This window comes from Dipodomys merriami, unplaced genomic scaffold (assembly GCF_024711535.1).
Source record: "Dipodomys merriami isolate MVZ:Mamm:240054 unplaced genomic scaffold, mDipMer1.0.p SCAF_427, whole genome shotgun sequence".
Lineage (NCBI taxonomy): Eukaryota > Metazoa > Chordata > Mammalia > Rodentia > Heteromyidae > Dipodomys > Dipodomys merriami.
Genome location: NW_027205904.1, coordinates 213 through 28,192, shown reverse-complemented (window position 1 = coordinate 28,192; position 27,980 = coordinate 213). Strand labels below are relative to the sequence as shown.

General features: G+C 47.0%; 1 protein-coding gene across 1 annotated transcript; it reads left to right on the top strand.

The window, feature by feature from the left end:
- Positions 1–6,383: 6,383 nt before the first annotated feature.
- Positions 6,384–26,414, top strand: LOC138807687 (collagen alpha-6(VI) chain-like; the record flags this gene model as incomplete). Its single annotated transcript, XM_069993469.1, has 12 exons — positions 6,384–6,448; positions 8,460–9,056; positions 10,563–11,183; positions 12,426–12,986; positions 13,866–14,423; positions 16,924–17,499; positions 19,957–20,526; positions 21,871–22,214; positions 22,318–22,396; positions 24,278–24,435; positions 25,508–25,600; positions 26,361–26,414. Coding segments are annotated over exons 1-12 (4,272 nt in total), but the record flags the coding sequence as incomplete, so codon positions are not given.
- Between the last annotated feature and the right edge of the window lie 1,566 nt (positions 26,415–27,980).

The following is a 27,980-nucleotide window of genomic DNA, read 5'->3' as shown; positions in this document are numbered from 1 at the left end:
TTCATCATTGGGGGAAAGAAAGAGGTGGGAAGTTATGAAATCTCAGACCCCTGTGCTATGTGGACCTCTTTCCATGGAACCTTCTGGAAGTCGGGTGGCCCTGAAAAAAGATGAAAGAACTGGGTGGTTTGGCATCTTGTGGCCTTGGGGGAGGCCCTGTGGTGTGTTTGGAGTTTTCAGTATTCGGATTTGGAAAGGAGAGAGAATCGGTCGCCTTGATGCAAGGGTTATAAAGTCAAATGAAGCCCCGCACCAGTGGCTCACGCCTGTCATCCCGGCTCTGCCGGAGGTTGAGATCTGAGGATTTGTGGTTTGGAGGCAGCCTGGGCCGAGAAATCGGTGAGACTCTTATCTCCAGTCAGCAAAAAGCTAGCAGTGGAGGTGGTGGCTCACTCAGATGGTAGAGTGCCAACCCGAAACTGAAGCCGGACTGGTGGGGGGGGGGGGTGGGGGGGTGAGGGAGGATGACGGCGTAGGACAGAGACAGAGTTTGACGGTTTGGAGAACTCAGATCGTGGTGGGCCTTGAACAGGGCAAGTTGGGAGAGGTATGCGATTTGAGGTTGTGTTCTGAACTTAATGGAATAATCCGGTTGGATAAAAGGAAGAAAGTTGTCAAATTAGGTTTTTTGTTAAATCCAAATGAGATAGGGTCTCAGCTTAGGGAGGGTGTGGGTGTATATATATATATATATTTATATAATATTTATATGTAATATATACATATATTCCATATGTTACATATAATCTATAATATATAAGATTATATATTATAATCTATAATCTATGGAATATATGTTATGAATTATGTATAATATATGGAATATATGTATATATTTACCTTATATGGTATTTTTATACATTTATGCTTATATAATATATATTATATTTATATACATTTTTACATATGTATATATATATATATTTTTTTTTTTCGGTATTATGTGTGTATGTGCCAGTCTGGAGGCTTGATCTCAGGCCCTGGGCACTGACCCTGAGCAATTTTTTGCTCAAGGCTAGTGCTTTGTCACTTGAGCTGCAACTTTACTTCTGGGCTTTTTGCTGATTAATTGAAGAGTTACAAGGACTTTCCTGCTCAGGCTGGCTTTGAACTTTGATCCTCAGACCTCAGCCTCCTGAATAGCTAGGATGACAGGTATGAGTCACTAGTGTCTGCTGCTTGTGTGTGTTTGTGTTTGCATGTTTGGGTATTTGCATGTTTGCCAATCTTGGGGCTTGAACTCGGCCTGGGAACTGTCCCTGAGCTGCTTTTGCTCAAGGTTAGTACTCTACCACTTGAGCCACAGTGCCACTTTGGTTTTTCTGTGTATGTGGTACTGAGGAGTCGAACCCAGGGCTTCATGTATGCTAGGCAAGCACTCTACCACTAAGCCACATTCCCAAGGCCTCTAAGGTGTTTTATTACCTCATAAAATAATCAAATATGTTTCACTCTAGCCAATATCTTTGTTGACTTTTATGAGTTGCGTCATACGAGCTGCCCTTTTGTATTGTGGGCCAAACAGAAAACCAGAGCCTTGGAAATGTAGAATCTGTATTCGGGAGATCTAGAATCTGTGTTCAGGATTAATGGGTTCCTTTGTCAGTGGCAAGAGTTCACAGTAATGGGTCCCCATTCACTGAGAAGAAAGATACCTGAAGTAATCATTTCCAGCAAAACAATGTGGTAATTTGGAACACAGATTATCTGGAGGCTTGTTACACAGGAAAGAAAATGCCTTTCTCTAGAGTGCGAGATACGATGCAAAACTTTGCTTTAAGGAAAGCATTAGAAATGGTGAAATAAAACACTCCACCTGCATCCCAAGTGTTGGCTGTGATCTAGGGAAATGAATGGCTTTCCCGAGCCTCCAATGTTTCTTTTTTTTTTTTTTTTTTTTTTTTTGGTCCAGTCGTGGGGCCTGAACTCTGGGCCTGGGCGCTGTCCCTCAGCTCTTCAGCTCAAGGCTAGCGCTCTACCACTTGAGCCACAGCACCACTTCCGGCTTTTTTCCTTTTGCTTATGTGGTGCTGAGGAATCGAACCCAGGGCCTCAGGCTTGCAAGGCAAGCGCTTCTACCACTGAGCCAACTTCCCAGCCCTCTCCAATGTTTCTTTGCAGAATATTTTGCCAATGAGAAAACGCATCAGATATTGTTTAAGCCTTGGTCTCAAATGAAAAAAAAAAAAAGAGTTGGGCAAATGGCTCAAGTGGTAGAACCACCTGACTAGCAAATGCTAGGCCCTGAGTCCAAATACCAGTACCAAAAAAAAAAAAAAAAAAGGAAATTCTCACCTTTTTCCTGATTTTGGTGGTACATCTTCTAGCTTCCTATCACTGTTGGGTTTTTTTTTTTTTTCTGTTTGTTGTGGGCTTGAACTCTGGGCCTGGGCGCTGTCTCTGAGCTCTTCAGCTCAAGGGTAGTGTTCTACCACTTGAGCCACAGCACCACTTCCAGTTTTCTGGTGGTTTATTGGAGATAAGAGTCTCATGGATTTTCCTGCCCAGGCTGGCTTTGAACTGTGATCCTCAGATCTCAGCCTCCTGAGTAGCTAGGATGACAGGTGTAAGCCACCAGTGCACAGCTTTGCTTTATATACTTAAGTGTTTGGTAAACTCAACTGGATCTACTGTGTTATCTTCTAGAAGAGAATTATGGGTTTCATTTCTTTGGTAAATATAAACGTGTTCAGAAGGTATGTTTTATTTTTGTGCCAGTCCCAGGTCTTGAACTGGGGGTCTGGGATCTGTCTCTGATCTTCTTTTACTCAAGGATGGTGCTCTACCACTTAAGCCACACCTCCAGTTTGGGCTCTTTGGTAGTTGATTGGAGATAAGAGTCTCATCAACTTTGCTCCCTGGGCCTGATTTGAACTGCAGCCCTCAGATCTCAGCCTCCTTCTGGAAGTAGAGCTGTGGCTCAAAGTGGTAGAGTGCTAGCCTTGAGCAAAAGACGCAGGGACAGTGCCCAGGCCCTGAGTTTAGTTCCATGACCCCCCAGAAAAAGGTCTTCTAAGACGTATTTCATCTGGGTTGTCTAATTTGTAATACTCCCTTTACCAACATGTTAATAGCTATTGAGCTCTGTGTGTGTGTGTGTGTGTGTGTGTGTGTGTGTGTGTGTGTGTGTGTGTGTGTGTGTGTGTGTGTGTGTGTGTGTGTGTGTGTGTGTGTGTGTGTGTGTGTCTACTACAGCTTTAACTGAGGACTTCAGGTTGTTGCTTGTGTTTTCCTATCGAATCTGGTGCTCTAGCACTTGAACCATACCTCTGTTTTTTGGCTTTTTGCTGATGATAGGGGATGATAGTCTCTCAGATTTGTGTACCCTGACTGGCTTTGAACCATCATCCTCAGATCTTCTGAGTAGGATTACAGATGCGAACCCCCACTTGCCTGGCTTTTGTATTTTACTTCTAACAGTGATTTATGTGCTTTTAGCCTGGCTAAGATACAATACGTTTCATTGATTTTTTTTTCCCCCTCCCCAAATTCGGTTTTTGTGGCGATTTTTTTTCTGTTGAGTTTTCTTGTTTTCAATTTTATTTATTTCTTCTCTAATACATATTTGCTTCAAATTTAATTTTGCCTTTTTCTTGGTTCTGAAGCGGAGATAACTTTTAGATGTGTCATCTGATACAGGCGTTCAATGTTATATAAATTGAAGCATTGATTTTTGATGCTGAATCTCCCCCAATTTTGATAAGTTGTGTTTCTATTTGCATTTAGTTCTTAATACTTTTTACTTTTCTTGAGATTTAATCATCAACCTATGTGTTAGTTTGGAATATGTTTGATCTCTGTGCATTTTGGGTAATCTATCTCATCTTTTTATTTTTTGTCAAGTCTTGGGGTTTGAACTCAGAGTCTGGGCGCTGTCCCTGAGCTCTTTCATTCAAGGCTAGTGCTCTACCACTTTGAGCCACAGCACTACTTCTGGCCTTTTCTATGTGGTACTGAGTAATTGAACCCAGGGCTTCATGCATGCAGGGCAAGTACTCTACCACTAAGCCACATTCCCAGATCCTGTCTCAGCTTAAATTTTTTTAAATTATTGAGGTGTTGTACAGAGGGATTATCATTTCATAAGTCAGGTAATGAGTACCTTCTTTTTTTTGTCGGTCATGGAGCTTGAACTCACGGTCTGGGCTGTGTCCCTGAGCTCTTTTGCTCAAGGCGAGCATTCTATCACTTTGAGCCACAGCTTTACTTCCAGTTTTCTGGTGGTTCATTGGAGGTGAGAGTCTCATGGGGACTTTTCTGCCCAGGCTGGCTTCAATCTGCGATCCTCAGATCTCAGCTAGGATGACAGCTGGGAGCCACCGATGCCTGGCATTGGTTTTGATTTCTAGTTTAATTTGATTGTCCTCTGATAGTTGACATGTGTGAGTTCTTAGTTGAGATTTGTTAGGTTTATTTTTCTTTTATTTTATTGTGCTAGTCCTGGGCTTGAACTCAGGGCCTGGGTGCTGTCCTTCAGTTCAAGGCTAGTGTTCTACCACTTGAACCACAGCACCACTTCTGGCTTTGTAGTGATTCTTTGGAGGTAAGAGTCTCATGGACTTTCCTGCCTGGGCTGGCTTTGAACGGTGATCCTCAGATCTCAGCCTCCTGAGTAGCTAGCATGACAGGCGTGAGCCACTGGGCACTTGGTTGTCTGTTAGATTCTTATAAATTACCAATAAAGTTACCAATAAATTACCAAAAAAGAAAAAAAAAGCCATAAGTGGAGCTGTGACTCAAGGGGTAGAACATTAATCTTGACCAAAAAAGTTTAGGGAGGTGCTCAAGCCCTGAGTTCAAGCCTTAGGACCAGAAAAAAAAAAGTTAAATAAGCAAGCACGCTTCTATGTTTAACCCAGTGGCCTACACCCAGTGTTGACATTACAGTAAAACAGCTGATAATGTTGTTTCTGCAGAAAAAGGAAATCATTAAAAACAAAAACGTTGTGTCTTCCGTGTCTCCTTTTAAAGGAAAGGAATGACATTTGTCTCCATTGTCCTGAAGGCTCTCTGGTATCTCTTTAGGCTGGAAATATCTTTTGCACAGATCTGGCCTAGATTCGAAGTTGGCTTGTGTAGGTCAGACAGACATCTCCTGAAGCCTTTGGTTCCCAGAGCCTCAGCACAACACGTGTCTGAGTTCTGCACATTCTGGGTTTGCAGCCAAGGCCTGGGTGGTGTGGCTCCCTTCTGCAGCTGTAGTTTAAATGAGAAACAGTCTACCTCCTCAACAGGAATTTCAGAAGAATCCTAGATTTAGAAACAGGATTATTTTTTTTCCCCTTTTATTGGCCATGAAGCTTGAACTCAGGGTCTGGGAGCTGTCTTTGAGCTCGTTTTGTTCAAGGCGAGAGCTCTATTACTCTAAGCCAACACGCCATTTACTGGTTTTTGAGTGGGTCGTTGGAGATAAGAGTCTTAGCTCTAGCTGGGTGGGCGCTGGTGGCTCACGCCTGTCATCCTAGCTACTCAGGAGGCTGAGATCTGAGGATCATGGTTCAAAGCCAGCCTGGGCAGGTAAGTGCATGAGATTCTTAGCTCCAGTCAACCACCAAAAAAAAAAATCTGGAAATGGAGATGTGGCTCAAGTGGTAGAGTGCTAGCCTTCAGCAAAACAAACCTCAGGAACAGTGCCCAAGCCCTGAGTTCAAGCCCAAGGATAGGGGAAAAAAGTCCTGTGTATTTCATTTAATGCTGATTTATGTTAGGTATCTTTTTCATTCTCATGATCAGGTTTTTCAAAATCCTGGTCCTATCTGATAGAACAGCATACAGATCGTGCGCACTTCATATTTTTTCGTATGTCTATTCTGCTTGCTAGGCAGGTGCTTTTACCACTTGAGCCACAACTCCCATAGTTTTTTTTTTTTTGTCAGTCATGGGCCTTGAATTCTGGACTTGGGTGCTCTACCGCTTGAGCCACAGCGCCACTTCTGGTTTTCTGGTGGTTCATTGGAGATAAGAGTCTCACAGACTTTCCTGGAGGGCTGGCTTTAAACCATGATCCTCAGTTCTCAGCCTCCTGAGTAGCTAGGATGACAGGCGTGAGTCACCGGGGCCCAGTTTGGGGGTTCTTATATATATGAGTCTTGATTCCCAAATAGCATCTGTAGTGATCTTATTATTTTTCTTTTCTTTTATTTATTTATTTTTTGTTGTTGTTGTGATCTTATTAGTTCAGTAGCTTGTTCAGAGAGGTTTCAACTCAACAAGCCAGATTAGGGGTACAGTACATCTTGTTCAAGTTCACCCCTTCCACCATTCTTCCCCCGTTTTCCAACCCCACCCCACCTCTCAATACAATGATCTCCTCACCCCCCCCCCCATGTTGTTGTTTTTGTCTTTTTCAGATTTCAAGGTGGAGATTTTTCAGGTCCCAATATGAAAATGCTGGCCATTTTATTTCTTATTGCTGTTTGTTCCTACGTTTGTGAGAACCAAGATTCTGGTAAGGAAAACAAAATGGAGGGGATTCTTTCCCAATATTTTTACATATAACAACTAGATAATAAGTGAGTTGAACCCAATTAAATGATGTTCACCTTTTGATTTTGGTGCTAGAAAGCATAGGTGTTGAGAAACAGTTTTCTTTTCTTTATGCCAGTCTTGGGGCTTGAACTCAGGGCCTGGGCGCTGTCCCTGAGCATTTGCTCAAGGGGAGTGCTCTACCACTTGAGCCACAGTGCTACTTCTAGTCTTTTCTGTGTATGTGGAACTGAGGAATCGAACCAAGGGCTTCATGCATGTTAGACAAGCACTCTACCACTAAGCCACCTTCCCAGCCCCAAGATTTCTTGAAATTATATTTTTTTCCTTTGAAAATCCTAGACCTTATTCCTTAGTAACAATGAAAAGGCAAGAAAGGTGGCATTTTTGCTGGGTACTGGAAAGAGGAGGCTGAGATCTGAGGATTGTGGTTCAAAGCCAATTCGGGCTGGAAAATCCATGCGACTCTTATCTCCAATTCACCACCAAAAAGCCCAAAGTGGAGTCATGGCTCAAGTTGTAGAACACTAGCCTTGAGTGAAGAAGTCAAGTGAAAGGTTGGGGCCCTGAGTTCAAGTCCCAGTACTAGCCCCCAAAAAAGAAAAAAAGGGGCTGGGAAGGTGGCTCAGTGGTAGAGTGCTTGCCTTGCATGCATGAGGCCCTGGGTTCGATTCTTCAGTATCACATTCACAGAAAAGGCTAGAAGTGGCGCTGTGGCTCAAGTGGTAGAGTGCTAGCCTTGAGCAAAAGAAGCTCAGGGACAGTGCCCAGACCCTGAGTTCAAGCCCCAGGACTGACAAAAGAAGCAAGCAAGCTGGCATTTTCTCTTCTGAGTCAACCCATTTTAGGTCTGCTGGCAGGTTACATAAAAGTTCTGTGACTCTTAGGTTCAGGTCTCAAAAATTTGTAATGTCTCTGCTGCTTCTGTGTCAAAAGTCTATCTTGGCTACATGTTTACATTTTTTGTATTAACATGAGCAGTTGGCCTGTTTCTTGTAAAGAATATTCATTTTTCTTGTGTACACTCTGAAACGTTTCTAGCTGTCCACCATCAGCAGCTGTGGTTAGCAGTTTATATTCAGTGGAATTAAAGTCAGAACATTTGGTCTGTCCTTGCTCAGTTCTGCCTCTTCTAACCAATTTTCTCCCATGCTGCCTCCTTTGTGGCCAGCACCTCCCAAAATGGCTTTTATGCTGACTTAAGGACTCTGGCCTTGGAAGCAAATTTATTATTTTCTAGTCCTGGGGCTTGAACTCAGGGCCTGGGCACTGTCTCTTGAGCTTCTTTTGCTCAAGGCTAGCACTCTACAACTTGAGCCACAGCTCCACTTCTGGCTTTTTCATGGTTCATTGGAGGTAAGAGTCAATTTTTCCTGCCCTGGTCTGGCTTTGAACCACAGTACTCAGATCTCAACCTTCCAAGTAGCTAGGATGACAGACATGAGTCTACCAGCACCAGCCAATCAGCTAAATCTTTGCAAAAATGATCCGTGTAATTTTGGGATCCATTTCAACTGAGAAGATCTATGAAAGAAATAGCCCAAGACCTACATCTTTTCCCTAGAGGAAAAAGAATAGTTTTAAGCCATTATTTTCTAGTCTATTTGGAAGTGACTAAAAAAGAAAAAAGTAATTGAAAGAGAATTTTCTTCTTCTTTTTTTAATCATTGGCATGCTGGGTGCTGGTGGCTCAAGCCTGTCATCCTAGCTACTCAGAAGGCTGACATCTGAGGATCATGGTTCAAAGCCAGCCCGGGCAAGGAAAGTCTGTGAGACTCTGATCTCCAAAAACCACTCAGGAAACCTGAAGTAGCGCTGTGGCTCAAGTGGTAGAGTGTTTGCCTTGAGCTAGAGAGATGAGGGGCAGCACCCAGGCCCTGAGTTCAAGCCCCACAACCGACCAAAAAAAAAAACACCCCAAAAAATCATTGGCATGAAACATTTTTGTTTTATTTGTGTTCCTGGTGATACAGGCCCTGAGTATGCAGACGTGGTGTTTCTGGTGGATAGCTCGGATCACCTGGGAATTAAATCCTTCCCTCTGGTGAAAACATTCATCAACAAAATGATCACCAGTATCCCCATTGAACCCAACAAATACCGTGTGGCGTTGGCCCAGTACAGCAATACCCTGCACAGTGAGTTCAACCTGAACACCTTTCGGAGCAGAAATCCCATGCTCAACCACCTCAAGAAGAACGTTAGCTTCCTTGGCGGTTCCCTGAAGATAGGAAACGCCTTGCAGCAAGCGCACCAGACCTATTTCTCTGCGCCTGCCAATGGGAGAGATAAGAGACAGTTTCCCCCCATTTTGGTGGTGCTGGCTTCGGCAGAGTCTGAGGATGATGTGGAAGAGCCTTCCAAGGCCCTACAGCGAGATGGGGTGAAAATCATCTCCGTGGGGCTGCAGAAAGCATCTGAGGAAAACCTGAAGCTCATGGCCACCCCGGGGTTCCACGTCCACCTCCGGACCGCCAGGGAGCTCAGTACCTTCTCCCAGAACATGACCGAGATCATCCAGGCTGCCATCAAGCATCAGGATGGAGCAGCTGATGACATCCTTGTAGAAGGTAGGCCTTGGGGCTGCATGCGTGAGAATGCTGGGAAAATCCTCCTGATGCTGGTAATCACGCCTCTCTTCCTAGCTACTCAGGAGGCTGAGATCTGAGGATCACAGTTCAAAGCCAGCCTAGGCAGGAAAAGTCTATGAGACTCTGATCTCCAGTGAACCAACAGAAAACCGAAGTGGTGCTGTGGTTCAAGTGGTAGAGCACTCGCCTTGAGCTGAAGAGCTGAGGGACAGCACCCAGGCCCAGAGTTCAAGCCCCATGACTGACAAAAAACAAAAACCATACAAGAAAAACAAGCTAAGGCAAGTTAGTAACTAAGGCAATTTATTATTATTATTGTTATTATTCAGAGGGGTTACCACTACATTGGTCAGGTAACGGGTATAGTTGTTAGCAGTAATTTAAATTTTAAAACAAACTCATATTAACCAACTTCATAGAAAGCGAGTAACATTTTCCTAAAATTAAAATGAAGACTTGGTGAGGAAAAAAGAATTATAACACCGTGACAGCAGAAAATTAAGTCTAAGGTCCTGTATGACTTCACGTGACTCCTTTTCTTTTCTTTTAAAAAAAAATTAACCATTATGAAGTTTATTTCTGCATAGCTCAGATATAGCCATAGTTCAAACACAGTGATGCATTCTTTTTACAATGGTTATTACAGTTTCGTGAGTCAGGTAATGAGTACATTTCTTTTTTTGGTCGTGGGTCTTGAACTCAGGGCCTGGGCGCTGTCCCACAGCTCTTCAACTCAAGGCAACTGCTCTACCCCTTGAGCCACAGCGCCACTTCTGGTTTTCTAATGGTTTATTGGAGATAAGAGTCTCATGGACTTTCCTGCTTGGGCTGGCTTTGAACCGTGATCCTCAGATCTCAGCCCCCTGAGTAGGATGACAGGTGTGAGCCACCGACGCCTGGCTTTCTGGTTCATTTTGAGATAGGGTCTGCATTTTTTCTTTTTCCCAAATGAGTCTGGATTGCAGTCTTTCTACCTATGGCCTCCTTTGTAGCTGGGCTGACACAAGTTTTTTTTTTTTTTTTAATTTTAATTTTTGCCAGTCTTGGGGCTTGAACTCAGGGCCTGGGCGCTGTCCCTGGACTTCTTTTACTCAAGGCTAGCGCTGTACCACTCAAGCCACAGAGCCACTTCTGGCTTTTCCTGCGTATGTGGTACTGAGGAATCGAACCCAGGGCTTCATGCCTGCTAGGTGAGCACTCTGCCACTGAGCCACCTCCCTGTCCTGGGCTGACAGAAGTCCGCACCCTACTCCTTGCTTATTTGCTTATATGATCAAGTCCTGTTTATTTATTTATTTTTTTGCTTGGACTGACCTCCACATGCAATCCTCCTTTTTCTCTGCCTCCCCCAGTAGCTGGGATTATAAGCTTGAGCTACGGTCCCTGGATTCCTCTTTGTTTCCATATACCCCTGAGTTTGGCTGGTGTTCAGTAGAGAGAGTGAGCCTGGAGTTAAACCTGTCCTGTTCATTCCTCTCCACGCAGTGTGCCAAGGTCCTTTGGTAGCCGATCTGGTTTTCCTGCTGGACATGTCCCTCAATGACAGCCGGGAGAATCTTGACTCCCTGAAAGCCTTCCTGGAGGAGAGCGTAGCTGCCCTGGATGTAAAGGCAAGCTGCACACGGGTTGGCCTGGTGGTTTACAGCAACGAGACCCGAGTCATCAGCCATCTGAGCGCAGGCCTGAATAAGTCAGAAGTTCTCCAGCACATCGAAGACCTCGTGCCCCAGCCGGGGCCGGCCTACACGGGGGCTGCCATCAGGAAAACCAGGAAGGAAGTGTTCAACATCCAGAGGGGCAGTCGGAAGCAGCAGGGGGTCTCCCAGATCGCCGTGCTGGTGACCCACCGAGCGTCGGAGGACAATATCACCAAGGCAGCCGCTAGCCTCCGCAGAGAGGGCGTCACCATCTTCGCCATGGGCGTGGCAGGGGCCAGCCAATCCCAGCTGGAGAAAGTGGCCTCCCACCCTGCGGGCCAGCATCTCTCCATGCTGAGCACTTTCTCCGACCTGGCGGCCCACAACCAGACGTTTCTGAAGAAGCTCCGGAAGCAGATCACCCACAGCGTGACCGTGCTGTCCGAAAGGACACAGTCCCTGAAGTCTGGTGAGGCCTGGGCAGGCCGCCAGGAGTTTGTAGCCTTCTTCCCTTCCTTCCTTCCTTCCTTCGTGGTCTTGGGAATATCAGTGGCTCCCGCCTGTCATCCTAGCTACTCAGGAGGCTGAGATCTGAGGATCACGGTTCAAAGCCAGCCCCCGGGGAAGGAAAGTCTGTGAGACTCTGATCTCCAGTGGACCACCAGAAAACCAGAAGTGGCGCTGTGGTTCAAGTGGTAGAGCACCTGCCTTGAGCTGAAGAGCTGAGGGACAGTGCCCAGGCCCAGAGTTCAAGCCCCATGACTGACCAAAATAAATAAATAAAAATGGGGCTGGTGGGAACGAAACAGTTGGACAGAAGGAATTACTCCTTTTTAGCCTCAGGATTTAATCTGGTACTCCTGGCTGCTAGGATTATAGGCAAAAGTCACCAGTGCCCAGCTTTATATTGTGTGTGTGTATCTGTCTGTAAGCACTTCACCATGTGCTACATTCCCAGCTCTCTTTTCCTTCCTCTCCTTCCCTTATACCCAAATTCCAACATAGGGAATAAATGAAGTTTAGACAGAAGACAAACACTTGATTAAGTACCAGTCCAGTCTGAATTTAGAGAGTAGACGGGATGATGTATTTCGTCTGGATGCTCTCTGCATGGGCCCCCATGTATGTTATATAAATATTTCTACAGAGGGGTATATACATTCATGTGCATGTATAAATTCTGCAGCAAATATTTATATCATGCTTCCTCTGGATATGTCTTAGATGGGGTCATCATAATTGTGTGGGCGCTGTCCCTGAGCACATCAGCTCAAGGCGAGTGCTCTACCACTTGAGCCACAGCGCCACTTCCAGTTTTCTGAGTAGTTACTTGGAGATCAGAGGCTCACGGACTTTCCTGCCTGGGCTGGCTTTGAACCATGATCCTCAGATCTCAGCCTCCTGGGTAGCTAGGATGACAGGTGTGAGCCACCAGCGCCCAGTATGAGTGAAGAATCATATTTGACAGTAAAGCTGGGCTCTTCCTGTTTACCCAGATTCATGACACGACTCTAGATAAATGGTCTTGAAGGAATCAGAAGTGATTGTATTTGCTCCAATAAATGCTAAGATTCCCAGATTCCCCCCTCCACCCCACAACCCTCCAATTCTGGCCCAGCAGAGCAAGTAGCCTGTATTAAAAGCCCTTTCTTGTTTTCTGTCCATTCTTTCCCTCTCTGAACCCCCTTTCCCCCTTCTGGTCCTATTTCAGCTTGCGTGGACACCGAGGAAGCTGACATCTATCTACTGATCGATGGCTCGGGGGACATCCAGGCCGCAGACTTCCACGAGATAAAGTCCTTCCTGTCCGAGGTGGTAGGGATGTTCAACATCGCTCCCCACAAGGTACGAGTTGGGGCCGTTCAGTACGCGGACAGCTGGGACTTAGAATTTGAGATCGACAAGTACTCCAGCAAGCAGGACCTGGGGAAAGCCATAGAAAACATCCGTCAGATGGGGGGCCGAACCCACACCGGGGCGGCCCTGAACTTTACCCTGAAGCTGTTGCAAGAGGCCAAGAAGCAACGGGGAAACAAAGTGCCCTGTCACCTGGTGGTGCTGACCAACGGCATGTCGGAAGATAGCGTCTTGGAGCCTGCACACAGACTGAGAAGTGAGAAGATCCGGGTCTACGCCATCGGCGTCGGGGAAGCCAACCAAACCCAGCTGCGAGAAATGGCAGGCGAGGAGAAGAGAGTGTACTACGTGCACGACTTCGACGCCCTGAAGGACATTCGCAATCAGGTGGTACAGGAGATCTGTGCCGAGGAAGGTAGGAGACCCCTGGATTTCAGTGCCCATGTGCATGCCGGTTAGGTTAGGCTTTGGTGCTGTTGGAAGAGCATCTGGCTCACACCTGTAATCCCAGCCACTCAAGAGGCTGAGATCAGAGGATCGCGGTTCGAAGCCAGCCCAGACAGTAAAGTCTCCAGTCCACCAGCCGGAAGTTGCAATTGGGGCTGTGGCTCAAGTAGTAGAACACCAGCCTCAAATGAAAGAGCTAAGCAAGACTATAAGGCTCTAGTTGTTGCTTTTGTTGCTGTTGCTCATGGGGCTTGAACTCTGGGCCTGGGCACTGTCCCTAAGCTCTTCAAGTCAAGGCAAGCGCTCTACCACTTGAGCCACAGCACCACTTGTGGTTTTCTGGTGGCTCATTGGAAATGAATCTCATGGATTTTCCTGCCCAGGCTGGCTTCTAAGCAAGATCCTCAGAACTCAGCCTCTTGGGGTAGTTAGTGGACATGTGTGAGCCACCGGTGCCCCGCTCTTTTATTGTCTTTTTTCTTTTTTTGTTGGTTGTGGGGCCTGAACTCTAGGCCTGGGAGCTGTCCCTCAGCATTTCAGCTCAAGGCCAGCACTCTACCTCTTTGAACCAGTTTTCTGGTCGTTTATTGGAGATAAGAGTCTCACAGACTTTCCTGCCCGGGCTGGCTTTCAACCATGATCCTCAGATCTCAGCCTCCTGAGCAGCTAGGATGACAGGCATGAGCCACTAGCACCCGGCTTATTTGCCTTTCTTTGTTTTTTTTTTTTTTTTTTTTTACTTACCTACTAGGTATCACTGCTGAGCACCTTCTTCAAAATAGAATTCTTAGTGACTCAGGTTTTTGAATAGCCTTGATTAACACCCCGATGTCTTCTTCCCTCACAGCCTGTAAGGACATGAAAGCCGACATCATGTTTTTGGTGGACAGTTCTGGCAGCATCGGTCCTGAAAACTTCAGCAAAATGAAAGTCTTCATGAAGAATCTAGTGAGCAGATCTCAGATCGGGGCGGACAGGGTTCAGGTTGGTGTGGTCCAGTTCAGTGACGTCAACAGGGAAGAGTTTCAGCTGGGCACGTTCACCACCCAAAGCGACATCTCCAACGCCATAGACCAGATGGCTCACATCGGAGAAACTACCTTGACCGGAAGTGCCCTGACCTTCGTGTCCCAGTACTTCAGCCCCACCAAGGGGGCTCGGCCCGGAGTCAGGAAGTTTCTTCTCCTCATCACAGACGGCGAAGCTCAGGACGCAGTGAAGGAGCCGGCCGAAGCGCTGCGACAAGACGGGGTCATTATCTACTCGGTGGGAGTCTTCGGCTCCAATGTCACCCAACTGGAGGAGATCAGTGGGAGGCCCGAGATGGTTTTTTATGTGGAGAACTTTGATATTCTGCAACACATCGAAGATGACCTTGTTCTGGGCATATGCAGTCCCCAGGAAGGTAAGCCTGGGCCTAGCTAGTCACATCGTGAACTTTCTCTCCAAAGACTGTGTCTGGAAGTGGGGTGGGTGGTTGAGGGGAGTACTGGGAATTGAACTCAGGACTTTATGCTTAATAAGCAGCTACTCTACCATTTTACCTCTTCTTCCAGATCTACCCCCCTCCCTTTTTTTTTTGATTGGTTGTGGGGCCTGAACTCTGGGTCTGGGCGCTGTCCCTCAGCTCTTCAGCTCAAGGCTAGCGCTCTACCACTTGAGCCACAGCGCCACTTCCGGCTTTTTCTGGTTATGTGGTGTTGAGGAATCGAACCCAGGGCCTCATACATGCGAGGCGAGCACTCTACCACTGAGCCACCTTCCCAGCCCCTTGCTGGGTTTATTCAAGGCTTTTCCACTAAACGCAGGCAGTCCTGATCGTTCATTGCTCGGCATACACCAGGCCATTTGCTCTTAACCATTAGTCGTTGGAGATGCCAGTGCTATGTGTATCTCCCCTCCTCTGAAAACTCCAACTCCCACCGCAGTACACCAAGATCTGGAAAGAACACAGTGACTTTATGATATTCTTCTGAGTAACTGGAACAGAACGGGAGGTTACTGAAATTTGGAAATGAGAAGAATCAAGTATTCACTGATTTATTGAGGCTTTTATGCTAGACACAAAGAAGGAACTTGCACAGAGGTTCCTTCAAAGGCAGTAAATGAGGTCGTGACTCTTCCTTTGATCCTACAAGAGGATTAGAAATGGTCGAATGTAGCTGGGCGTGGTGGCTCATGCCTGTCATCCTAACTACTCATGAGGCTGAGATCTGAGGATCACAGTTCAAAGCCAGCCTGGGCAGGAAAGCCTGTGAAACTCTTATCTCCATTAAACCACTCAGAAAACCAGAAGTGGTGCTGTGGCTCAAGTGGTAGAGCACTGGCCTTGAGCTGAAGAGCTGAGGGACAGCGCCCAGGCCCAGAGTTCAGGCCCTATCACCAATCAAAAACAAAAAAGAAAAACAACAACAACCCACCCAAAGAACCCAATGCTGAATATGAGCCTAATAACAGTGGCCCTCTGCAAAATTTCTAGAAGGAGATGGAACTTACTGGAGTTCTAAGGGAGGAAAACTTCTTTCAAATCACAGTTCCATTAACTCCCACTAAAACATTTGATAAGACCTGGTCTGTGTCTCGTAGGAAGAAAAGGAAAAAGAAAGAAGTCTTCTTGGCTTTTTATTCCCTGGTAATTCCATCCGTAATAAATACAAACTCTCCGACACTTAGCAACCTTCAAGCAGTCTTAGCCCCAAGTCTCCCATGGGATGGCAGCTGGCTTCACAGCTCACCAAAGGGCCACGAGAGATCTGGGATCTTTTGGTGAAATCAGCTTTTCTGAAGAATCAGGTCTTAGGGCTTTGTCCACATGGCTTTGTGGACAGTGGTAAGGAGCTTTGGTTTTCTCACGTTCAGCAGCTTACCACGTGGCCTTCTTGTGACTTCTTAGGAAAGAAGCAAATGTAGGAGGCCTGTGTGTATGTGGTGTGGGGGGAAATACTTCCTGACAGTTCTGTTTCTCAGGAACGGTTGACATCATGTTTGGATCCTAGGTCTGGATCAAGATGGCGCCATATAAGGACAGGGTGATTAACCGTCTTTCGATCCCTCTTCTCCAACTTGGCATGGCTGAATTCCTTTCTGTGGGCCACTGTGTCCTTCCTGTTTGCTTTTCCCTGGCATTGACCTCCACTTTCAAACACTGAGGAAGACGGTGGGGCTAGGACCACTGAGTGAGGCCGAATAAGAAATGAGTTCATTTGTATCATGAGGTCCAATCATACAAAGCGATCTTTTAAGAAAGTCAAAAAGGGAGAAATTAGAAGCTTCCAACTGAGCTACGCGAGAACCATAAAAAAAAAAAAGAGCATGGCCAAATTCATTTTTATTTGGTCATTTCCCCCAAGGTTTAGTTGGAGAGTAAAGTCTCAAGATCCCTAGGTCTTAAAAAAAAAAAAAAAGACAATATTTAAATAAATGAAAACACATGTTGGAGGAACCCGTTATAGGAGAAAAATGACACGGAACTGTGATTTTCCTTTTAGCCCCAAAGATTTAGGAATCCTTCTTGCCTTCCCTCCCTTCTTTTGCTCCCTCCCTCCCCTCCTCCCTCAAACGCAGGGCTTCATGCATGCTAGGCAAGCACTCTACCACTAAGCCACATTCCCAGTGGCTCCCCCCACCCAACTTTTTCATTCAGGCTGGTACTCTACCACTTGAGCCATACCTCCACTTTGGGATTTTTGCTAGTTCATTGGAGATAAGAGTCTCAAGGACTTTCCTGCCTAGGCTCACTTCAAACCTTGCTCCTCAGATCTCAACCACTTGAGTAGCTGGGATGTCAAGGGTAAGCCACCGGTGCCTGGCACCACCAGAAATGTAAAAACAAAGTCAAAGGCATCTCCCATGCTACCCAGAGCTGATCCCCCCCCCCCCCCCCCCCCCCGCCACTTCTCTTCCAGAATGCAAGCGGATTGAAGTTTTAGACGTCGTGTTCGTGATCGACAGCTCGGGCAGCATTGACCATGACGAATATAGCATCATGAAAGATTTTATGATCGGCTTGGTAAAGAAGGCCGACGTGGGCAAGAACCAAGTCCGGTTTGGCGCTCTGAAATACGCCGACGACCCCGAAGTGCTCTTTTACCTGAATGCCCTGGACACGAAATCAGAGGTGATTTCCACCATCCAGCACGATCAACCTATGGGGGGCAACACGTACACCGCCAAAGCGCTGGCCTTCTCCGATCACATGTTCACCGAGGCCCGGGGCAGCCGTTTGCACCAGGGAGTCCCCCAAATCCTCATGGTGATCACCGACGGGGAATCCCACGACGCCGAGAAACTCAACGCCACGGCCAAGGGCCTGCGGGATAAAGGCATCGCGGTGCTGGCCGTGGGCATCGCGGGCGCCAATCCCGTGGAGCTGTTGGCCATGGCCGGGTCACAGGACAGGTACTACTTCGTGGAGACTTTCGGAGGTCTCCAGGGCATCTTTTCGGACGTGTCTGCCAGCGTGTGCAACTCTTCTAAAGTAGGTAAGGCTCATCAGGAAGCCACCCCAACACCTTCTCCAGAGAGAAAATAAGGGCCAGGATGGGTTTGAAAACTTAGCACGGGACCAAGTAGCAAGCATTAGAAAGAGCTCCAGGATGGATGGATAGATCACCTATATCTGTCTGCCTCCCTTCCCCTGTCCTCCCCTTCCCTCTCCCTCCCTCCCCTTCCTTCCTTCCCTCCCTCTCTCTCTTTTTTTTTTCTTTTTTTTAAACTCAGGGCCTAATACTCTTGCTTGCTTTTTTTTTTTCTTTTATTGTGTTGAGCCTGAGCACTGTCCCTGAGCTTTTTTGCTCAAGGTGAGTTAGTGCACTTGAGTCACAACCCCACTTCCAGACCTTTTTTTTTTTTTTTTGCTGGTTCATTGGAGATAAGAGGCTCAAGGTCTTTCCCTAACCAGGCTGACTTGAACCAGCCCTGCTCAGATCTCAGCCTCCTTGAGTAGCTAGGATGACAGGCGTGAGCCACCAGCACCCCGGCTGCTTGTCTAGTTTACCTATGCCTTGTCTCCTGGAAATGTTTGATTTTTTTCTTTGGCCAAACTAACAAAATCTCTCTGGATCTTATTAAAAACAACAAATTTTTTTTTAACCTCTTGTTGGTGAATGGCTAAAATTTGATCTATTCCTCTCAAGTGTCCTTGGAAAGTTGACATCTATTTTTGTGTTTCTAATTGGAAGTTCTCCTTGAAGCAGGAAAACAGTACTTACTTGTGGTTCCTTGGAGATACGAGTCTCACAGACTTTCCTGCCTAGGTCTAGCTTTGAACTGAGATCCTCAGATCTCAGCCTCCTGAGTAGCTAGGATGACAGGCGTGAGCCACTGGCGCCCAGCTCATATTCTTTTTGTATTTTCTATGTTAATACAGGGAAGGCATCATACTATATTGTGTTGTGTGCTCAAGAATATTTTCTCTAAAATAGGTAGTTTTGTTTTGTTTTGGTCTCCATGCACCACAAAGAGAGCTGATATAAGATGAATCCAAATAGATACACATCAGAAATCATGCTTTTACACTCTCCCTCACTTCTTCCTTCGAAATCGAGAAAAAAATGTATTGCTCAACTAGCCAAAGAGGCTAAGTCAATAATACACACCATCTGTTTCTATTTGAATCCCTACATGGATAAATGTCATTATTAATTATTATTAATTATTATTATTATATGCTATGTTACTACTAATCGTAGGCTTTCCAGAAACTTTAGACTAAAGCTAAGAAGTTCTTTTGTGTGTCATTCCATAACTAGTTCTCTGATTTTGCAGAAATGAAAATAGTGTAATACCAAAGTGAACAGGCCAAGAAAAATAGAAAAGGCCACGTGAGTGGTTTATCTCTTGTTGCCTTTTTAAAAGAATTCTTTGGACTTATTTCCTATCCAATTAAGTGCTTCACATGCTAGCATAAGATAAGACACTGCTTTGAGAAACGTGATTTATTATGTATGAATTTATTTTTGTCAGTTGTGGGGCTTGAACTCTGGACCTCGGCGCTGTCCCTGAGCTCTTCAGCCCGAGGCGAGTGCTCTACCACTTGAACCACAGCACCGCTTCTGGCTTTTTCTGTGTATGTGCTGCTGAGGAATCGAACTCAGAGCCTCATGCATGTGAGGCAAGCACTCTACCACTGAGCCACCTTCCCAGCCCATATCGTTTATTTTTAAATTAAAATATTATCTGGTGGCTAGTGGCTCATGCCTACAATGGTAGCTACTCAGGAGGCTGAGATCTGAGGATCGCAGTTCTAAAGCTAGTCTGGGCAGAAAAATCCATGAGACTCTTTATCTCCAATTAACCACCAGAAAACTGGAAGTGGGATTGTGGTTCAAAATGGTAGAGCACTACCTTTGAGTACAAAAGCTCAGGGACAGTGCCCAGGTCCTGAGTTCAAGCCTCACAATCGACCACCAAAAAAAAAAAGAAACTTATCAGCATTAATTAGTTGAACAAAGGGGGAGTATTCACATTACCATACATGAGAACAATAGATTTCTAGCAACACCCTCCATTCAAATTACTGTCCAATATTCTTTCCTCCTTTAAGTTTAATTTTTGGTGTGCTGGTACTAGGCCTTGAACTCAGGGCCTAAGTGCTATCTCTCAGCCTTTTCATTCAAGGCTGGTACCACTTGAGCTATCTCTCCATTTCTGGGTTTTTGTCGGTTAATTGGAGAGAAGAGACCCATGGGCTTTCCTGACCAGGTAGCTTCAGACTACGATCCTCAGATCTCAGCCTCCTGAGTCACTAGGAGTACAGGCATGAGCCACTGGTGCCCGCATTGTTCTTTTCATATGTGCAAATAAACCGAGACCCATCCTCATCCTCATTTCACCCTCTTCATCGAAATCATTTCTATGTAGATGCAAATACTTACTCCTGAGGGGTGAAAGAAGTCACAGCTCCTGCTGCTAATTTGCTCTCTTCCTTCCTTTTCTAGACTGTGATATTGACAAGGTAGACTTGGTGTTCCTCATGGATGGATCCAACAGCATCCACCCAGAGGACTTCAAGAAGATGAAGGCGTTCCTCACATCGGTCGTTGATGACTTTGACGTCGGCCTCAACAGGGTGCAGATAGGCGTGGCCCAGTTTAGCCACATGTACCGCCCCGAGTTTCCCCTGGGCACCTTCACGGGCAGAAAGAAGATCGGGCTGGAGATCGAGAAGATCCAGCAGATTTTCGGGTACACTCACATTGGGGCTGCGCTCCGGCAGGTGGCTCGTTATTTCCAGCCAGACACGGGGAGTCGGATCCAGGAAGGTACTGCGCAGGTGCTGCTGGTCCTCACCGATGGCCAGTCCCAAGACGACGTGGCCCCGGCCGCCCTGGAGCTGAGACACCACGGTATCACCATCTACTCCGTGGGCATCGGGGACGTGGACCACCAGCAGCTCTTGCAGATCACCGGCTCGGCCGACCGGAAGCTGACAGTTCATAATTTCGATGAACTCAGAAAGGTGAAGAAGAGGATCGTTCGCAACATTTGCACATCGGGGGGTGAGAGCAGTAAGTATTTCATAAAGGTTCCATATCTATCTATCTATCTATCTATCTATCTATCTATCTATCTATCTATCTATCTATCTATCTATCTATCTATCTACCTCTCTACCTCTCTACCTCTCTACCTCTCTACCTCTCTATCTCTCTATCTATCTATCTATCTGTAAAATTTCCCTTCTGTCTTCCCGGACATTTTCCTCCCCTCCAGAGCTTTTCCTAAAGTCGCTGGGAGAATTTCGATTGGTTGGCTCCGATTTGAGTAGGAGCTTTTTCCACAGTTATTTTGTGTGTGTGTGTGTGTGTGTGTGTGTGTGTGTGTGTGTGTGTGTGTGTGTGTGTGTGTGTGTGTGTGTGTGTGTGTGTGTGTGTGTGTGTGTGTGTGTGTGTGTGTGTGTGTGTGTGTGTGTGTGTGTGTGTGTGTGTGTGTGTGTGTGTGTGTCAGAGACAGAGAGACTGTGTGTGTGACTTGTGGATATTTTGTGTCGTTTTCTCTTTATTGGGGGAACGTGAGCCCGCCCTTGTGTAGGAATGCTTCCATTTGGAAAGGTGTAGGACAAAGACAATTGCTTATGATCTCATTGCTTCCCATTTCTCCCTTCTCTTTCCTTCCTACCTTCTTTCTCTTCCTTCCTACCTTCTTTCTCTTCCTTCCTTCCTTCCTTCCCCCCCCCTCTCTCTGTCCCTGACTTTCTTTTGCTTAAGGCTAGCACTCTACCACTTGAGCCACAGCACCACTTCTGCCTTTTTTTTTTTTTTGCCAGTCATGGGGCTTGAACTCTGGGCCTGGGCGCTGTCCCTCAGCTCTTCAGCTCAAGAAGAGCATTCTACCACTTGAGCCACAGCACCACTTCCAGTTTTCTGGTGGTTCATTGGAGATTAGAGTTTCGTGGGCTTTCCTGCCTGGGCTGGCTTTGAACCATGATTCTCAGATCTCAGCCTCCTGAGTAGCTAGGATGACAGGCATGAGCCACCAGCTCCTAGCAGCAGCTGCTTCTTCTTCCTTCCTTCCTTCCTTCCTTCCTTTTCTTTCTTTCTTTTTCTTTCTTTCTTCCTTCCTTCTTTCTTTCTTTTCTCTCTCTCTCTCTCTTTCTCTTTCTTTTACTTTCTCCTCTCTTTCTTTTTCTTCTTTGTAGTTTAGTGGAGATAAAAGTCTCACAGACTTTCCTGCCTGGGCTGACTTCAGACCTTGATCCTCAGATCTCAGCCTCCTGAATAGCTCAGATTACAGGTCTGAGCCACCAGCACGCAGCCCAACTCTGGTTTATAAAGAATAGACCGGGAAAGGGGGAAATAATCAAATGAAAGTTCGCTGTTAATGTAAACACGCTTCTTTGCTTCAAATCCTAGATTGTTTTGTGGACGTGGTGGTGGGGTTTGACATCTCCACGCAGCAGCCGGGGCAGAATTTGCTGGACAGTCAGCCCTGGATGACATTGTACCTTCCAGAAGTCTTACGTGCCATCAGCTCCCTCAATGGGGTAAGCTGTGAGGTGGGTACTGAGACGCAGGTCAGCGTGGCTTTCCAGGTCACAAATGCCGTGGAAAAATACTCCCCCAAGTTCGAGATCTACAGTGAGAACATTCTACACAGCCTGAGGGGCGTGGCCCTGCGTGGGCCTGCGCTTCTCAACACACACTTCTTGACGTCGCTCTGGGATGCCTTCCAGAACAAGTCGGCCGCCAGAGGCAAGGTAACCGTGATTTTATTTTTCCTTACAGATCTGCAGTTGCCAAAAACAAAACAAAGCTCTACTTTGAAAAACATATATATTTTTCTTTTTGGAACGTGCGCAGGTGGCCCTCTTATTTTCAGATGGCGTGGATGATGATATTGAAAAACTTGAACAAAAATCCGATGAACTGAGAAAAGCAGGTACTGGATGAGAGGGAAGGGTAGAAAAGAAGGTGCGTGTGTGCGTGTGTGTGCGTGTGTGTGTGTGCATGTGTGTGTGTGTTGATACTGGAGCTTGAACTTTGGGCCCCATGTCCTCAGCTGGCTTTCTTGCCAAGTGGGAGTTCTACCACTTGAACCACGCCTCCAGGCCAGCCTTTTGCGGGCACATTGGAGATAAGAGTCTTCAAAGAAGCCGGGCGCTGGTGGCTCACGCCTATAATCCTAGCTACTCAGGAGGCTGAGATCTGAGGATCGCGGTTCAAAGCCAGCCCGGGCAGGAGAGACCGTGAGACTCCTATCTCCAATAAACCACCAGAAAACCGGAAATGGCGCTGTAGCTCAAGTGGTAGAGCGCTCGCCTTGAGCTGAAGAGCTGAGGGACAGCGCCCAGGCCCAGAGTTCAAGCCCCACGGCCGACAAAAAAAAAAAAAAAAAAAAAGAGTCTTCAAAGACTCTTTACTCCCTGGCCTTGCTTCAAACCGCCATCTCTCAGATCTCCTGAGTAGTCAGGATTGCAGGTGTGAACTACCAGTATCCTGTTTAAAATCCTTGGAATGTGAGAATGTGTCTGATCTACATATGCTCAATAAGGAGAAGGGCTCAGAGGAACATTCTGTTACCGGCTTTTCTTTTCTTCTCTTTTTTCTTTTTGATTGGTCGTGGGGCTTGAACTCTGGGCCTGGGCGCTGTCCCTCAGCTCTTCAACTCAAGGCTAGCGCTCTACCACTTGAGCTACAGCGCCACTTCTGGCCTTCTCTGTTTATGTGGTGCTGAGGAATTAAACCCAGGGCCTCATACATGAAGGGCAAGCGCTCTACCGCTGAGCCACCTTCCCAGCCCCTGATACCGGCTTTTCTGCTCATGTTCTGTGTGTATAGAACAGCAATTCCTGAGTGCCAAGTCCTGTCCTGTATTTCCTCTTCTGAGCCTTTACCCCAGCTGATGTACCATTGCTATTTCTGCTGAGTTTACAGTATTTCTCCTTCACCGAAGAATGTAGGAGTCACATTATTTTCTTCTAACATTAGAAATGTGGCTGGACAGTTGTTTCATGTTTCTAAAGCTTTTCTATCCATTCCTTCAGACCTCCAGATGGACCAACTGTGGTGTTTATGACCTCGTTAAAAACAAAACAACCTGGCTCTTTCTATTCTAAACCCAATGGTCAGTCTGACTTACTGTCTCTTCTTAATAAAACAAGGATGGATGGAGACTCCCTGCAGCCATGTGTTCTGGTTTCAATACGAATAGCAATCTGGAAGCCAGGTGCTGGTGGTTCACGCCTGTCATCCTAGCTACTCAGGAGGCTGAGATCTGAGGATCGGGATTTGAGGCCAACATAAGCAAGGGAAGTTCATGAGATTCTTATTTCCAATCAGCCACCAAAAAGCTGGCTGTAGAGGGTATGCTCTAAGTGGTAGAGCACCCAGCTCTACCACTTAAAAAAAAAAAAAAGCTCTGGGACAGCACCCAGGCTAAAGTTCAAGTCCAAGTAACAGTCCAAAACTCCAAACCAAACCAAAACTACAGGCATTCCCCCACTTCGTGGCAAAAATATAAGCCTTCTTTTTTCTTTTTCTTCCTCCTCCTCTTACCTTCCTCCTCTTTCCTTTTTCCTCTTTCTCCACCTTCACTCTCTGACTTCAGATCACCAGGGAATTAAAAGCTCTGTGCCAGTGTTCCCAGGCTCCAACTTCATTCCTTTAGGATGGTTGCATTCGCTGTACATAGTGAAGCTGGGTGAGGGGAGAGGGTGGATGGGATTCTCTCAAGGTCACTGGTCCCTGAGATGGGTCATTTCAATATGCAAATGAAGACCCACGTGGCCACGCCCACCTCACCCGGACAATTGTTGCACAGGCCTGAATGCCCTTCTGACTGTGGCCCTGGACAGAGTTGGCCATCCCAGCGACGACCTGGTTGATCTTCTCTACATTGAATTCGGGAAAGGACTTGATTACAGGACTCAGTTCACCATGGGCATGAGGGATCTCGGGAGTCAGCTGGCAAAGCAGTTGGTGAGTTAGTCACAAAGTGCTGATGCGGGGGGCGGGGGGGGGGGGTGCTGAGAAGGTGGCTTAGTGGTAGAGTGTTTGCCTACCATGCGTGAAGCCCTGAGTTCGATTCCTCTGTCCCACATACACAGGAAAAGCCCGGAAGTGGCAGAGTGTTAGCCTGGAGTAAAATAGAAGCTCAGAGACAGTGTCCAGGCCCTGAGTTCAAGCCCCAGGACTGGCAAAAAAAAAAAAAAAAAAAGCTGATAGATTTACATTTTCAGTTGTCTTGTCTGTTGACTTCCTGTTTATGGGTTTGAATTGAAACTCACCCCGATCTCTTGAGAGCCAAGAAAGTCATCTTCTCTGAATTAACCAGCATGTTAAAAATACAATTGGAGCCGGGCCCCACGCCTGTCCCTCCATAAGGCTGAGATCTGAGGATCAAAGCTCAAAGCCAGCCAGGGCAGGAAAGTCCAGCGAGACTCTTTAGCTTTACTTCACCAGCAACAAAACAAAACAAAAACCGGGCTGGGCACTGGTGGCTCACGCCTGTCATCCTAGCTACTCAGGAGGCTGAGATCTGAGGATCACGGTTCCAAGCCAGCCTGGGCAGGAAAGGCCGTGAGACATTCATCTCCAATAAACCACTCAGAAAACTGGAAGTGGTGCTGTGGCTCAAGTGGTAGAGCGCTTGCCTTGAGTTGAATTGCTGAGGGACAGCGCCTAGGCCCAGAGTTCAAGCCCCACGACCAACCAAAACAAAACAGAACTGGAAATGGAGCAGTGGCTTGATGGTGGAACCTTGAACAAAATAGCTAAAGGATGCCATCTAGGCTTTGATTCAAACCCCGGGCACCATTTAAAAAAAAATTGGCATTATTTTTGGGAATTGTTCAAGGGGAGGAGAATATAGGACTTCCCCCACCCCCAAAAGGTGGGGACACCCCCTCAGAACATAATCCCTGAAGTGACCAGGCCTCTTAAACTGCAGTAGAAACCTGTGTGGCACACTATGAGCGAGCATGCTTGTGTGCATGTACACGCGGGTGTTGTATTTAGGAAGCAAGTGCTGTCTGTTTCCTCCACTCCTCAGATCAATGTGGCAGAAAGGACCTGTTGCTGTTTGTTCTGCAAGTGTGTGGGTGAAGATGGCACCATGGGCCACCCTGGGACACCTGGGAAAAAGGTGATTTGCATGTTAGATCGCCCGCCCCCCCCCTTGATTTGGATGGTGGAATGCCTCTCAGACTGGGTTTTAGGAGGAAACAACGAATCTCTGTGCATCACGAAGAGCCTGAGACTTGGAATGACACAGACCCACATTCGAATCTGACTCCCTCGTTCCCTGATACACCTGTGCACCGAGTTGAGTAGAAAGGATCCCTTCTGCTGGCCCCTGGTGGCTTAGGTCTGTCATCCTAGCTACTCAGGAGGCTGAGATCTGAGGATCATACCCAGTTCAAAGCCAGCCCCCGGGTAGAAAAGTCCATGAGACACTTATCTCTAATGAACCACCAGAAAACCAGAAGTAGTGCCCTGGCTCAAGTGGTAGAGCGCTCGCCTTGAGCTGAAGAGCTCAGGGACAGCGCCCAGGCCCAGAGTTCAAGTCCCAGGACCAACAAAAAAAAAAAAGTAAAGAATTGTGTGTGTGCTCTATTTTATTATGTATAGCATAAATCCTTATTTTAAAAAATTGATTTTTTTTCTTAAAAAGGAAATTCTGTCAGGGGTGAGGATAGTTTTGTTGGTTGGAATGCTTGTCTAGAAAGGAACTTGAGCGCTGTATTCTGCCCCTGTGAATTATCCAGCTACTTATTTGGACAGTTCATTTCTTTTTATGAGTATAAATGAAGCCTGTTTTCTCGCACCTTGGCAATTTAAGATGTGCTTGGATAGTTTCTAAAACAGAAAATGTTCACGTTTTCCTTTTTTTTTTTCTTTTTCAGGGAAGCCCAGGTTTCAAAGGCAGTGAAGGCTACTTGGGAGAAGAGGGCATTGCGGTAGGTCCAGTCCGTCCTTCCTTCCTTCCTTCCTTCCTTCCTTCCTTCCTTCCTTCCTTCCTTCCTTCCTTCCTTCCTTCCTTCCCTCCCTCCCTCCCTCCCTCCTTCCTTCCTTCCTTCCTTCCTTCCTTCCTTCCTTCCTTCCTTCCTTCCTTCCTTCCTTCCTTCCTTCTTCTTTCCCTTTCTTTCCTTCCTTTCCTTCCTTTCTTTTTTATTTTCTGAATTGCGTGTCTATAATATAAAATCTCACAGGTTGGGTATGGTTGAAGCTCTTTTAGAAATCTCAAGCTTGGGGGCTAGGAAGGTGGCTCTCAAGGGTTTCTTAAACTCTCCGTGAGCTTGGTCTCCAGCACTCAGCCGTCTCTGCGTTTTACCTTTTCCTCCATCATTCCCCACTGAACTTGACGCCAAGTGACCTTTTTCTCTGGAGAGTCCCTGGTCCATTCTGCCGAGGCAAATCGGAGCTGGAGATCTGAGGATGTCGAGATGGCAAGCTAGCTGGGGGCAGACCATGCCAGGGACTTCCTTTATCTCACAATGATCCAGCCCAAAAAGAAAAAAGCAAAAAGCTGCTGGACGTGGAGGTGTGCTGGAGCAGTAGAGTGCCACAGCCCTGAGTGATAAAAGACAAGATGAGCACGTGGGAGGAGAGGCATGCGCAGGCGCTGTGCGGGGCTCCGACCCTAGCGCTGATAGCCGAGCCCTGGGATTTGTTTGAGTTCTTTATTTTATAAGCAAGGATTTTAGTTAGTTTGTAAACCACAGTCACACTCTCCTCCTCCTCCTCCATCTCCTCCTCCTCCTCCATCTCCTCCTCCTCCTCCTCCATCTCCTCCTCCTCCTCCATCTCCTCCTCCTCCTCCTCCATCTCCTCCTCTTCCTCCTCCATCTCCTCCTCCTCCTCCTCCTCCTCCTCCTCTTCCTCCTCCTCCTCCATCTCCTCCTCCTCCATCTCCTCCTCTTCCTCCTCTTCATCCTCCATCTCCTCTTCCTCCATCTCCTCTTCCTCCTCCTCCTCCTCCATCTCCTCCTCCTCCTCCTCCTCCTCCTCCTCTTCCTCCTCCTCCTCCATCTCCTCCTCCTCCATCTCCTCCTCTTCCTCCTCTTCATCCTCCATCTCCTCTTCCTCCATCTCCTCTTCCTCCTCCTCCTCCTCCTCCATCTCCTCCTCCTCCATCTCCTCCTCTTCCTCCTCCATCTCCTCCTCCTCTTCCTCCTCCATCTCCTCCATCTCCATCTCCTCCTCCTCCATCTCCTCCTCTTCCTCCTCTTCCTCCTCCATCTCCTCCATCTCCATCTCCTCCATCACCTCCATCTCCTCCATCTCCTCCTCTTCCTCCTCCATCTCCTCCTCCATCTCCATCTCCTCCTCCTCCTCCTCCTCCATCTCCTCCTCCTTCTCCATCTCCTCCATCTCCTCCTCCTCCTCCTCTTCCTCTTCCTCTTCTTCCTCTTCTTCCTCCTCCTCCTCCATCTCCTCCTCCTCCTCCTCCATCTCCTCCTCCTCCTCAATCTCTCCTCCTCCTCCATCTCTTACTCCTCCTCAATCTCCTCCTCCTCCTCTTC